At 38.4% G+C, this 13,980-nt stretch overlaps 1 protein-coding gene across 2 annotated transcripts; it reads right to left on the reverse strand.

Annotated features, from left to right (window-relative positions):
• Nucleotides 1-9,888: 9,888 nt before the first annotated feature.
• Nucleotides 9,889-12,476, reverse strand: cUnh15orf61 (chromosome Un C15orf61 homolog). Of its 2 annotated transcripts, XM_082540853.1 has the most exons (4): nucleotides 12,304-12,476; nucleotides 11,956-12,077; nucleotides 11,338-11,711; nucleotides 9,889-11,241 (listed from the first exon to the last, which is right to left on the reverse strand). In XM_082540853.1, exons 1-4 carry the CDS (start codon nucleotides 12,367-12,369, stop codon nucleotides 11,114-11,116), a joined length of 690 nt encoding a protein of 229 aa, XP_082396979.1. In that variant the 5' UTR covers nucleotides 12,370-12,476; the 3' UTR covers nucleotides 9,889-11,113. The 2 variants fall into 2 exon arrangements, with proteins under 2 accessions (XP_082396979.1, XP_082396978.1); XM_082540852.1 differs by lacking the exon at nucleotides 12,304-12,476 and having other exon boundaries at nucleotides 11,338-11,613; nucleotides 11,897-12,230.
• Nucleotides 12,477-13,980: the final 1,504 nt, after the last annotated feature.

Genomic DNA, 13,980 nt, shown 5'->3' on the forward strand with positions numbered 1-13,980 from the left:
CATTGAAACAGATATAGATGGGAAAAATAGGGAAGATAACAGGAAAATGATATGCAGAGAGTCATACATGGATCCATCTCCTGAGGGTATTTTAGCTTACAATGAAGCCTAGTGACATCCTAGGACTCATTGTGCCCTAGTCACCCGTTAAAAATGTCCTATAATGGCACATACAGAAAGCATAAGATTTTTTCCAGTCAATTATAGTACAGTATAACTGGCAGCTAGATTTGTCAGCTTAAAAGTGTTCCTATTGTGATCTGCAACAACGGTTTCTTACTGTAAAAAAGTCTTGGTACCTGTAGCCGTGTGTGTTAAAGAAACGGGGAATTACAGCAGAGCTGGTATCTTGTCATTGTTCAAGAAAGAAAATAAACTTAATTCAGTCCACATGGCGAAAGACATGTAGCTATAATTTACAGTAATAACCCTTTTATGATGTTACCGCAGAAATGCTGAAGTTACAGTATTGGGGCAACCAAACAGGTGACAGTATTGGACTACTGGCACATCAAAAATGTTGATGGAAATTACATCACACATTTACAACAACCTAAAGTCTAAAAAAAAGAAGAAGGTGTAATTAGATTTTTTTTTCTTTTTAATTTAGGGACCGTTATGTATGCTGTATATTTTGTGTAATTGCTAAAGCACATTTTCCATCTGAAGTTGTTTTAAATGTGCTGCAGAAATAAACTTTGTGTTTGTGGTGCATTATTGTAAAGATTTACTGAACAGTGAATGAGTATGGCAGCAAACGCTTTTGACCTTCTTGTGTCTGAATGGCACAGACGACTCTACACAGACAATTTCCTGCGTAGGTTCTTGCACATATGCCGGGACAAAGAAAAACAGCTAAATGCTAATGTATATCACTGCATCATGTGTAGATCTCCTTGGGCTCCGATTAAAAAGCATTCGCCAACATTTGATCACAGGTTAATTGGCTTGAAGGATGGGTTAGGGACCTCGTGGTAAAACAAACCAAAAACACATTTTCCAAGGTTCTGTAATCTATTTTGCCTTCATTTGAATGAGATCTAGACAGGAAAAGGCTAATAATAGCTTAATTAATTGGGGTCTTGAGGTCATGCTGTTTGATTCCATAAAGAAGGATTCTCCTCTTAATTAGTATCCATTAAGACCTAATTTGGATTATTATCATCTCTTAATTTTATCCATCTAATTAATAATTAATTACAATTTCAGTTTACAGTATAGTTCAAATTATGTGCTACATTTTATTTGACACATGACAGGAAAAGTGCAGGCCATGGATTAATTCAGAGAAGCAATTTGTGACACAATCTGTGTTGGAAGTCATCCCAAGAACACAGTTGGTTTTGCATTAAATATTAGGACATATCAAACTCAGTTCATCACTCAGCAATGATTCGGACTCAGGAAAGGCAAAGCAGTCATACTGTACTGAGAAAGAATGAGAAAAAGAGAACAGAAAAAGGGTTTTGGCTCCAATTGACATTTCAATAAGTGGAACAGAGCGTTAGCAATCCATTCCCAACTTTTCTGAAACAATTATTGAGATGGTACCTCCAGGCGATGTATGCTCCTGGTCCCTGGAGTCCTGCTGGCTGAAACAGTAATTGACTAAATTGTGGAACACATCGGGGCCATTTACAAATTTGCCAAAAATGAATCGTTTAAAATGAAATGAGGGTGACTCTCAAATTAGCAAGGAGTATGATTGAGATGTGGCTCTGGGAATTAAGGAACATGATTTAGAGCTCTGCAGAAAGAAGCATCTGTGAATAGTCCAATGTTACTCACCACCCTGCTCTGACTCGTATTTAAATATTACTGTACTTTAACAGATGTTCAGTAAAATCTGATCTCTAAATGATAGATAGATAGATAGATAGATAGATAGATAGATAGATAGATAGATAGATAGATAGATAGATAGATAGATAGATAGATAGATAGATTCTAATGCTATGTTCATTATATTTTCTCTAGATCCTTGTAATGTAGCCTTATGCTGACATCAAATGTGTGACTGACTAGACATTAAAGTGAAAAACAAAGCAAAACAAATAATAAAAACCCCTGAGCTGTAACACTGAGCAGTACATTGTAGGAAGAAGTGACTTCAGGGTTGAGTGGAGCCCATAAAACACTTTCTTAGCTAAAAATAATAATTTTTCTTAGAGCTGTGTGATAAATCATACAACACAAATCTCATTGGTTTAAACATATTGTGCTGCAAGGTGTTTGTGAAAGTGATCTTAGCTACATTTTACAAGGTGTACTCATTTCTGAGAAACACCAGAAAATTACTCTGACTGTTGAGGGCCTGACAGATTTGATTGATTGTTGTGCAGACACTGTGTTGATTGTTGCCTGTTGTGCCATTCCTGTGGCTCCCAGCAGCCAATGCTTTCATCTCACCCGGGCTAAACTCTTCCAACCAGTGATGAGTAATTACTAAGTTCATTAGCCACGGTAGTGGCCTAGAGATTTATTAAAACAAAATTTGTCATCAAATCTTGCCACTGCTTTTGAACATCTTAATGCAGGCTTAAGAGGGTTATCACTGTGTGCAAATTGCTTTACAGGTGGCACTCGTAGCTAGCCAATTGGAGAAAAAAGGCTTAAGCTAAAAAACATTATGTAATACAGTGTTTACTAGGAGGAGTTTGGGATGATCCTTAATGCCCTTTAAAGAAAAAATGTCACATGAATTTATTTCTTGTCATACAAGAAATAAAATGTAATGTTTCTTAAAAAAACACTTCCCCATAAAATGATATATACATCAACATAAAAAAAAAGAATTTAACCTTAATAAGCAGTCTGACTGAACCATGAGCTAGCTTCTTGGTATCTTTTCAATTATTCGTGTAATTATTGAAAATTTGAGTCTCTAAGTTCTGAGGGCCCAAAGTGAAGCCTTCAAACTGTATCTGACCAGCAGTCCTACAGTCGTGGGCTTTCATCTTATAATGATATGAAACACAGAAGAGGTCAAAAAGATAAAAGAAAGATAAAATCAGCAGTTTGAATTTGCTTTTCTTGTCGGTGAATAAAGCCCATTAAAAACTATTGTAGGATGGGTCTACAAAGTAATTCAAATAACATTTAGCTTAAAATTTTGTAAAATGTTTTGTAAAAGCTGCAGATTTTCAGAACATTAAGGCAAAACATCATCTTTAAATAAAAATATACGCAGTGTAATTCTCAGATTAGGGCCAGAGTACAGTGAGAATTAAGTCTGACTTCTTTTCAAACACATTTACAAAAAGAATGAGCAAGTGCTGAAAACTAGAATGAAAGAAAGCAAGCAAATATCATCAAGGCTAAAATTACACAAACCTTCATTCAACTACACCTTTCCTCCATAACTGCTCTGAAGTGAAAGAGCCACAAGCTATCTTAGTACAATGTGCAAGTAATTTTTCTTTAATAGGAAAATTGTTACTTATTGATCTGCACTCTGTAAAGCCTTCCAGCAATGCTCCAATCACCATAGCTGTCAAAACCATGGAAATACACTCTGCTCCTTTGTGATTTGATGGCACACTGATTCCCATTACTGGCACATTTCCAATGTTAATTACCTTCAACATAACATCATCTCCCTGAAAAGAGTCTTGTACAGGCCACTAGTGTCCCACCAGAGGACAGTGGGGGGGTGAGACTGATTGGGTGAGCGCGGAGATATCGTGCTTTGGCTGTCTAGAGCTCACGTTGAATCTGTGCATCACTGAGTCTGGCCATTAGGCAGCGTGATGGGCTTTTCTTTTCCAGGCCATTTCCCATGGTCAAAATAGCATAAAAACACTATTTTGGTTCAATAGCAAAGACTTCAACTGAATAATCACAAGGGTGAAACTGTAACTATTACAGAGGCACCTCTGGGATAACCATACATAACTGGGGTGTCAAAAACACTGTAGGTTTTCTGGAGGGCAAAGTGTTTAAAGTGTATGTTGTTGGCTCTTGCTCCAACATCTGCTTTTAATTACTCAATTAGCGCAATCATTTAGTCTCCTTGACATTCATCCAAATGGCAAATCATAGCCGGAAGTTGTTCTGTTTAAACAGAGCGTTAAGAGGAGTCATGAAAAATGCATACGCGATAATGTATACAGATACTTAACTAATTGAACCAATTAAAGGGAGGGAACTGGTTTGAGTGAGAACAGAGCCGGCATCACCCTGCGGGAAGAAGCTTTGACACCTCTGATCTACAGCCTCCCCTCTCCCTGCTCACAGACCTGGGCCTGAGGTCATATTTCAGCAGACAAAAGGTTTTTGACTTCAGTCATAAAGCAACAATGAACCAAAAAATTAAAAGCCATGCAGATTGAAAGGTTCGTGAAGCATCAGCGGAGCCATTGTTAAGCTAGTTTTCTTGAGGAAAATGTGCCGTTTAGAGTATTGAATCTGTCCTCAGAAACTGCAAAAATCTTTTCAGTATTTGCTAATGTGCAGTTTTATCTTCTTCTCTGTGGCATTCAATGTCATTGCTAACTATATGCGAGCTGACATTTCCAATAACGAAATCTTGGCAACTTTTGTTTGTGCTTGTGTATCAAAGCGAGACCTCTCTGTGATGCACGTGTAGTTATATTCCAGCACAGACACAGCTACAGACCAAACTCAGGTTTAAATGAATATATGCCTGGTTTAAGATCAGCTTGCTTACCTCCTCCCAAAGTAAAAACCAATGCAATCCCCCCCACCACACAAAAAAAGAATAATTGTACCCCTGCGGTGGTGATTTCCTGCATGCTATGGATGCATAAATAAACATAGGCATAAATACACAGAGGACACTGACTGGGACTAGCTGGCCAAGTGGGGCAGCTGTTATTAAAAGGGCTATTTATCACTGTCACCCCTCTCAGGTTCCATCCCTCTCTGCCCTCCAGCGATGTCAGTGGGCCGCACAGGAACAATGTGGCTCATCCAACCAAGCCTACCCCCTCTATCACACACACAAACGCATGCAAACACACACCCGCTGATGGTCACAGCCTTTCATACGCAAAGTAAAATACCTGCTTGTATACCAAAAATTGCCTCCGTGTTCGATGACTTCTCCGAAACAAACACAAAAGCAAGAATCTAGTTTCTTTTGGATTCCTTCAAACATCCACACATCTACACTGCACCCAAACGTTCATTTTCTGCTCTGTTACTTTATTGATCGTGGCCACAATTATCCACTTTTCTGAAGCACTGCATTAAGTGAATTCCCCCTTTGTTGGACAATAAGTACAGAAGGTTGGCTAAGTCAAGCTATTCTTCAGCCTTGGGGGACAGACTACTTCTCCTGCACCCTCATCATTATTAGCAAGCTCAGATAAAAACACACCTCAACAATTAGTCCACCTCTGCTGCGGGAGGCACGTCTAGTAAGGCGGGCTGCTCCAACTGACCCATGCATTGATTACAGCAGCTCACATCACGCCCAAAGTAAAGGCCAAAGATTACATTATCAAACAGTTACACACACTGAAAGGGAGACTTTGAATAAAATAAATCCCTAAATTCAATAAAGTCTTGATCTAAGACAGTTTAAGTGCACAAAAACTCTCAGGTACGAAGCAGAAGCTGCAACCTGAGAGTCTCTGTGCTTATTTATACTTTTTTTTGTTAAAAAAAATACCTGAAGCTATTGTTCTATAATCAACACAACTAAAAACAGTACTAATCATTTCAGTTCTACATTATGCTGTTTATTGTGCTTTCCTTATCTACATCTATTGAGCACGAACCTGCTTTTTAAAGACAGAACGGCCTCATTTTCTCTCATCTATGCGCTAGCAGTCTACACCACCTATAAACCTCTCACACTCAGCAATCCACTCACGATTAATGAAGTGCTTACTTAACCAATTTAAACCCTTAATTCCTATTAATTCAACATAATAGCCACCCTCTCCAACAGGAATTAAAAACACTCCAGCAGAAACCTTCAAATCTCTACAGGCCAGAAAGAGTCAACCCAGCAAAATCCATATTCTTTGATAAATATGTAACAGTATGTATATCACTGTTAAAATGCATAACCCTCATGTAAGACCCCTATCAAGTCTGCTTTACACCTGTATTACATTTCTCCCTCAATCAGCATTTTTTCTGAGACGGCGGCCTCCCACGAGGAGCAGAAACCATTACAAGGCACTGCAGCTCATTTGCAGAAAGATTGGAGATCACGCTGCCTCGAAAAGTATGTGAAACATTTCTGGGAGCAAAATTGATTTATTCCATTTCTGTGTTTGTATGCAGCATCTGTATCAGTGTATTTAATGTAAATCCCCCCAATCTAGCACCGAGTTGCTGTGCAGGTTGCTGCTTATTGTGCAAGTAAGAAGCAGGGTGATCATACAACACACGGACACCTGTTCTGCTGTAAGATAAAGGTGCACGCGGTATGTCTTTACACAGTATATGATTTTGTCTGGGAGTAAATGATAAAAGCACATATGCGATGTAGCAGATTATATCAATCAAACAAAAAGCATTCATTCATCGTTTCCTTTTTCCAATCCACTGATGCTGCTTGTTTAAGCTACAAAGACATTACGCTATTCCTTAGCGAGATAAAAACGCATAAACAAATAAATAAATATTTCTGAGTATTTCAATTTTGACTTAGGAAAAACAGATCAAGCAGAGCCTGTGGCTAGAGGAGCCTGACTGCATGCTGGTGGGGGGTAAAAGACAGCCTGGGGGGGTGTGGAGGGCGTCTGTTTTTTAATGAGCTGAAACTTTAAATACTGCATAATATATAATACTCCTAAAAATGGATAGTTCATTTCACTCTCCGGATAAGTCGCGGAAAAAACTATTAAAAACCATTTCTCTCTTAATGTCAACAGAGTAAGCATTAAGTATGAATGAAGTGAATGTCATACCGCTGTCATCGACAAGAAAGAAAACGCAAAATAATAATCAACTTGAACTGGAAGAAACAAGAGGTTTGGGCACGAAGATAAGTGCACGAGCTTAAGGGCATCAGCTAAACACAGTGCACGCAAAGACAATGATGTATTCAACTATAACTAGAAATTCAGATTCACTCTATGAAGACAAAGCATCGCCGTTTTTTCTTTTTTTATTGTGTTTAAAATGTGAAGTGCAATTGATCTTGATGAAATTGTCTTATTTATTTATAAGTTGCAGCTTAGTCTTAATGTCAGCTGGAAGCAGAAAAAGAAAGAATAGATGACTGACGTTTCAGCCACCCACTGACAGTAGCTTTGGCAACACTGGCACAGCAGGCATACTCTTTCAGTGGCTTCACTTCCTCCCCCTACACACACGCACACAAACACATGCACAGATACACAAGTGGGGGAAGTGAAGAAAAAAAAAGAATTATGGTGCCCCTTGTCATCCCCTGGGTAAGAAAAACACCATAATAGATTTTTAATGGCTATCTGCTCACCGAAAGAAAAAGGAAAGGTTGTGTTTTGAATGTCAGTGACAGGAGGTCAGCAATTACAAAGTGCAGGTAAAAAATAAAGCAAACTTTTCCGTAGCATTTCTTTTTCAAAGTTGATCAAAGCGTGCGCATGTTTACAACATCAGATGTCTCCAGATGAAACGCAATGATTCTCACGTCACATTATAATTCAGAAAGTGCCGTTTGACAGTAAACACTGTGACAATGTTGTCTTGACTCTGCTGCATAAACATGTAATTCCAGCATGATCCTTAAAGTGATCTGAGTGATGGCTCAGGTACCCCGCTGTTCATGGAGCAAGCATGGAGACAGTGCTGGTGGCCGATCCGGAGGCTTAATAATGATAACCTCGCCAGTATTAGCTGCAGGGGTTGTTCACACAATAATTGTTTCTGCCAAGCCATATATCTATATGACAGAGGAAAAGCTGGTGTGACTCTCCTGCTAAATAACTGATTTACGGAGCGGCTGCGTCAACTATTTCAGAGATCGTTTGTTCTTTTTTTCCTTTTTCCTCTGAAGAAACTGTGAACTTATTAGCTAATTAGAAGATAATTACAAGTCTCTGCAAGTTGATTAGCAATTTCACTGCTGAACATTAACAACTTACAGAAAGACTGCACTCAATTTCAGCACTTGTTTTGCCTTACTTACCTAAATTCTAAATAGTATAAGTATTTAAAGATTTCACCTTGGCAAAACTTATTACCAGCTCCAGCGTGCAATTAAACTTGCCGAACAGGCATTAATTCTTTGTTCATTACCACATTAAATGCATGTAGGGTAATTTGACACTTCAATACAAGACTGCACGATTACGGCTATTAAAAGGCATCACTTTCGTACCAAAGGCAGGCGCATTTTGTTAATTTGCACAAGTCCATCTGCAGTCCCGGCATCCTGCACCCACTGTGGTGGTGACTAAAGTTTGATATGTAATGCTAATCCTTAGCCCGAGCTGGAAGGGGTCGCTCCCCCGCAGTTTAGAGTGACTCAAAGGTGAAGTCCTGAAAACAAATACATCGTACTCAGATGCTCCGCAGTTTACATTTCACTGACGCACATCGGCCCGTATTAGCAGCGCACAAAGCTGCAGTCACTTCCAACCCCGTGCAATTGTGTCTGGCTATACGGCAGTATCAATGCAGCTCGTGGGTCAAAGGGTCAATGAGTAATTAAGACATGGTTGCCTGAGCATTCCCCATGCACACTTTCAGTCCTGATGAAAGGTTGGCAATGAAAGGAGGGGGATTTAAGTGCAGCCTGATACGAAGGATCAGATTTCCATAAGTGTGTCTAAATGTTCCTTGTTCAAGGCAATTAGTATGATTAAAGAGATAGCGAGGGGTCATCACGCTGTTTAAGAGGATTTTGCACATGAATTCTGCATGAGGTTTTCAACAAAGCAAATGCTGCATTGCTTACAATAAAAACCTTTAAGCTAGTCGTATTTTTAAAGTGTTGCCGAGGCACCGTCTAAATTACTGTACATTTCAAGACAGATTCAGCAACAGAAATGATTATTTGATTTATTACTTTTTTTGTGACGTGGGTGTTAAAGTAAAAATGTGGTCAGGCGGCATGTAAATGTCTAGTTAAATCTTCTCGCATAAGATGATCATGAGGATGCAGAACATTTGTAACAACACGCAGGCAAGTAATCGTAGCCTTCAATTCCAGCGAAGGTCACAAGGTGCATTGATTCCCGTGTACGACAAGAAATTATTCCTAGAGTTTCATTGTTGCTAAAAATTGAAGAGGCCAAGGCCTGAAAATTGAGGTCGCTGATAAACGCTATTAGTAGGAGATGCTGAGAGGAGAAATCAATATGGCAGTTTGTCAACCTGCCTCTCAGAGGGAGGGGAACTCTGCAGCTGGGGTAAGTGTGCCCTGTCAGCAAAGCACATTACCAGAAATCAAAGGCCAGAGAAGGCCCGAAGGAAGGGATGTAGATGTCTCTCTACAAAGGCCACACTTTGGTAATTAAAACCTATTTTCTCAGACCTGTTGTATCACTGGTTTTTCTCTAACACTATTGACTATCTGTTGAGTGGAGGGTGATCACTAATTTAACTTTAAATAAATGAGCTGTGGCCATTTAGATTCCTGTACCTGTCACACAAAATTAAGCAAAAGACATCAAATAAATTATGTCACTTCATATCACTTACATCAAGTCTTGAAGGAAACATCTGACAAACTTAAGCTATGTTTTTTCAACAGGCGACATTGAGAAGCTTCTCGTTTCCAACGCGTGTAAGTACAAGTGCCATAAAAACCAAACATTATATCATCTCCTTTCTGCCATTCTCAATAATTTGATTTCATAATGTCTCCTCTCCTTTTGCAATAAAACCAAGATGAAAAATCTCCATCGCTCCATACTTCAGTCTATTCTTGAGGTATTCTTAAGCTTTCTGCTAAAGAATAATATAGTACAAGAACTGAACTTCAACTTTAAATATTTAATAGTACTTAAACACAACTGAATCTATGCAGTCCAAGAAGCGCATCTCAGGGGTCCAGGCCTACCCTGGAAACTCAGTGTCCCTTAAGTTGAATTCTAGCGATACACTTACTCTAAGTGAACTAGGTCATACAATTTGGTAAACACCTGTCTCTCACTGATAAGTTATAGCAGTGCAAACTCAGTATAATCATTCGTTCATGGTAGTTTAGTCTTTCTGCAGCATTTGTGGTACCCAGCATGACTGAGGACGACACCGAACAGGTGAGGCTATGCAGGTCAGACTTTGGGAAGTACCCAAACCAGATAGTTTTAAAGCACGAGTCTACTTGGAAATGACAAAACAAATGGGAAAATGTTGAAGATCTTGTGTGCCCACAGTCAACTGTTCTAGACCGTGGTGAGATTGCTGATCCACTTCTGTAACTGATTGTCTCCTGTTTTGCTTCTGCAATCTTTGACAGATATTTTTGCACATTTATAAGTGCAGCTACATTTCTCTGTTAGTGTACAATGTTTGTCTGGTTATAATTGTGCATAGCTTTTTTTCCTTGGAAAAAAAAGCAAACTTGAGCAGAATGACCCCATGTGAAAGTTGGTTGCTCGTCCAGTCAATATGATGTGCCACTCAGCTAGAGCACTACTGACATGACGGTAAAGGGGACCTGTTATGTTCACTTCCAGCTCCATGTTTTTATTCTTGCTTGACTCATGCTTAAAAATAATCCATATCACAATCTGATTGCAAAGCTCCCTGACAGGACAGGATTTTGAAAAATTGATTTTAAAAAATCCATATTTTTCTTATGCTCTGCCTTGGGACACTTTTTTTACTATCTGAAATAAGCAGTTTTCTCTCTGGTTCCCCTTCTGATTGGCTGCTCAGATCTTATCAGTGGGTAGGGCTTCTTTGCTCACACTCACATGTATGTGCCTGAGATCAAACTAAGCCAACAGTAGCAAAAATGCAACTTAGTGTTCAGAGCAGTCTGACTTCAAAGCATTCATTCACAGGGATTGCTTGAATGTAAGATGACCTCACTATTAAACTCTGTATAACAGGAGCGTCGATAATTAAAATAGCATATAGGACCAAAAGCAAAGAAAAAAAACACAAAGGCTCCTCTTTAATGGTTTCAAAAATACAGCAGCTTGGTAGATAATATCCTCCTGAAAACACATTCAAGTTACTTTGTTTCCTCTTCACTTCAGTACTGTGCACCTTCCTCCTCTTTGTAGGCAAAATAGACTGTAACAGGTCCGACACTCGTCTGTACTGTTTCTGATGCTCCCACCACCATCCAGCAGCCAATGCCATAGGCCAAACAAGGGATACCTGCAGTTTAAAGGAACACTGAATATATGGACTCTGTTGTATTGGAAATAAAATACAAGTATGTAACAATGACAGCAACGTGGAAGAAATACTGACCCAGATTAATAACTTTTAACATGGTGAAAAATCTGTCTTCAAAATCCAGCTTCTGAGGAGGCGCTTTAGTGCAGTGATATTTAATAAAGGGGAAACATCCCGTTCTCAGAATGTGGTAGTTGGATCCCTGAACTCGCCAATTAAAGTTTGACATTCCAAACTGGTCATTGTGGACGGAGCTGTAGCGGACACAGTATGAAGTCCACGGAGGAAGTCTGCGCTGCTGCAGGTGACAGGTTAACACCTCCGAAGCAGCTGGCCGCGGACCTGTCCTGCCTAACGTGCTAGGAAACAGAGCGATCTTCAGAAAGAGGCTGTGGGTCTTCTTCAAAAACTCCTTCATGGTTTTAAAGATTCGTATTTTAGCATTCGGACTGCAGAAGGACACACCTATAACTAGCCACACTTGGAATATACCAACGTTTTAAGAGTGAAAATACCAAGTTGTAACACATCAAAGCAGCAGCTGACATGAGATATGCTAAAGCTAGCAAGAAAACTCCCGTACGATTTGCGAGCTTAAATCCTCAGACCATGTCTGAGATGTTCCAACACTGACCTATACACCTGACGTGTCTCTGTAGAAATGCTGAATTCGCACACATGTATCTAAACCACCTGTGAGAAGAAGAGCAGCTTTCATCTGGTTGGTTTTCTGTTTCTGTTGTGCTTCTTGCGTCTGACCTCGTACCGCGGCTTAACTCATCCGGCTGGAAACGCGTCTCTCCGAACCCGTTCCTCTTTAACATAATTAACTTCAGTCTGGTATTTATTTATATCAAGTACTCGCCGGTTCATTCAATATAGGACTTATATCCTTTATAAGAATTTATAGACTGCCACGTGTTCAACAACCCTGTAAAACGACTAAACGTAAAGTTATTTTGTTCTTTATACTTCTACCGTTATTTACCACAAAAAAATAAGCATGAAAACGACAAATGTATGTTCCAGCTACCAAAAGACCTCTTCAAAATTAACCACCACTGACCCGAGTGCCAATAGGCTAATAAGTGTTTTTGTTGGTTCCATGACCACACCACCTACTCCTTTAAAATCCACTTAAAACCACCACAGCAACTGCTGAAGCATTTCCACGGTTCAGTGAACTGCTGTAGATCAGGACCATGGACAGCAGTCTATAAACTACGTGGTAATTAAACACCGCAAATAAGCCATAATATATACATATACACATATGCTATATTTAATACATGCGCTCATCATTTTTGTTTCTTTTATTATTTACTCGTATTTTGAAAATGTTTTTAAGAACCTCTTTAAGAACAGACATTTTAATTTATCTTTGGCTATAAATTTTGTGGTATGTGATGTGATTTTTGTTACATGTAATAAAATACCCCCCCCCCCCCCCCCCCCCAAAAAAAAATAAAAAAATAAATAAATAAAAAATAAATAAATAAACATGTTTGTTTTTTTTAAATTTGCGTTTTCGTTCATGTTATTTGAATATATCTTTGCCTGTCTTCCTTTTAGCATTTCAGTCGTTTGTGCAGCACTTACCTGCAGGAAGGGGGCCATATAATAAAGCTTGATTGATTCATTGATTGACCGTAATTTGTCAGGGTGATTGGTAATGCCTTAACAACTTCACAAACCAACCGAAATCCCATCTGCATGCTTTATAAATGATTTGCTAAATAATTTAGGTCCAATTCTGTGTGAAATGCAAATAGATAATAATTAAGTGATGTGAAAATAAATTACAGATGTATTTGTCCCAGATGTTTTCAGTGTCTTAAAATATTATTTCTGAAGTCAAATATGTGAAAATAATGCACACATTCAAATGTAATTCTAGTCTCTGGATTTAAAGGTGTAACAGAGCCACTGGGGTGCTCAATCCTCCATAAGAATTAGTCCTGTGAAGTTTTTCCATTATCACATGTTGTCTTTTTTGCAATACAACTGTCTATTTGAACAGAGGGGGGTAAAGCATGACTATGAGTGCTTTTTCCTGGAAATCTAAAATTTTATGTGCTTTAAAAAATGTACATCAAGTAAGGCTCTTGGATAAAATTAACATATATAAATCCTTGATACAAATTACAAAATAAAAATTAAGTACGATTTAAATGTTTTTTTGCAATCTCAAATCCACGAATACACGCATCGTCTCTACTTAGAAAGCTTAGAAAGTCAACGTTCACAGTCCAGTGAGGACCAGACTGAAACACTGTCATGTCACCATATGAGGCGAGTTGTTTGAAATTGTCAGCTTCCAGATGAGGACTTTGACAATCAAACTAGTTGACTCTAATCTAATTTAATAAAAATCAACCACAGTAGTGCATGGCCCAATTTGTACAGAAGAAAGGTATTCTGGGAGATCCTAGTGTGTATTGTGACACCAAACGCATATATATATATGCTTCTGGTACATATATATATATATATACATATACATATATATATATATATATATATATATATATATATATATATATATATATATATATATATATATATATATATATATACATATATATATATATATATATATATATATATATATATATATATATATATATGTACCAGAAGCATTTGACTTGGCAGAAGAAGCATACATTGCTATATACACACATTTGACTTCTTTTTATGTACACACTTTTTGATTTACAC

Source organism: Aulonocara stuartgranti, assembly GCF_965226115.1.
Source record: "Aulonocara stuartgranti genome assembly, chromosome: 7".
NCBI classification, from domain to species: Eukaryota; Metazoa; Chordata; class Actinopteri; order Cichliformes; family Cichlidae; genus Aulonocara; species Aulonocara stuartgranti.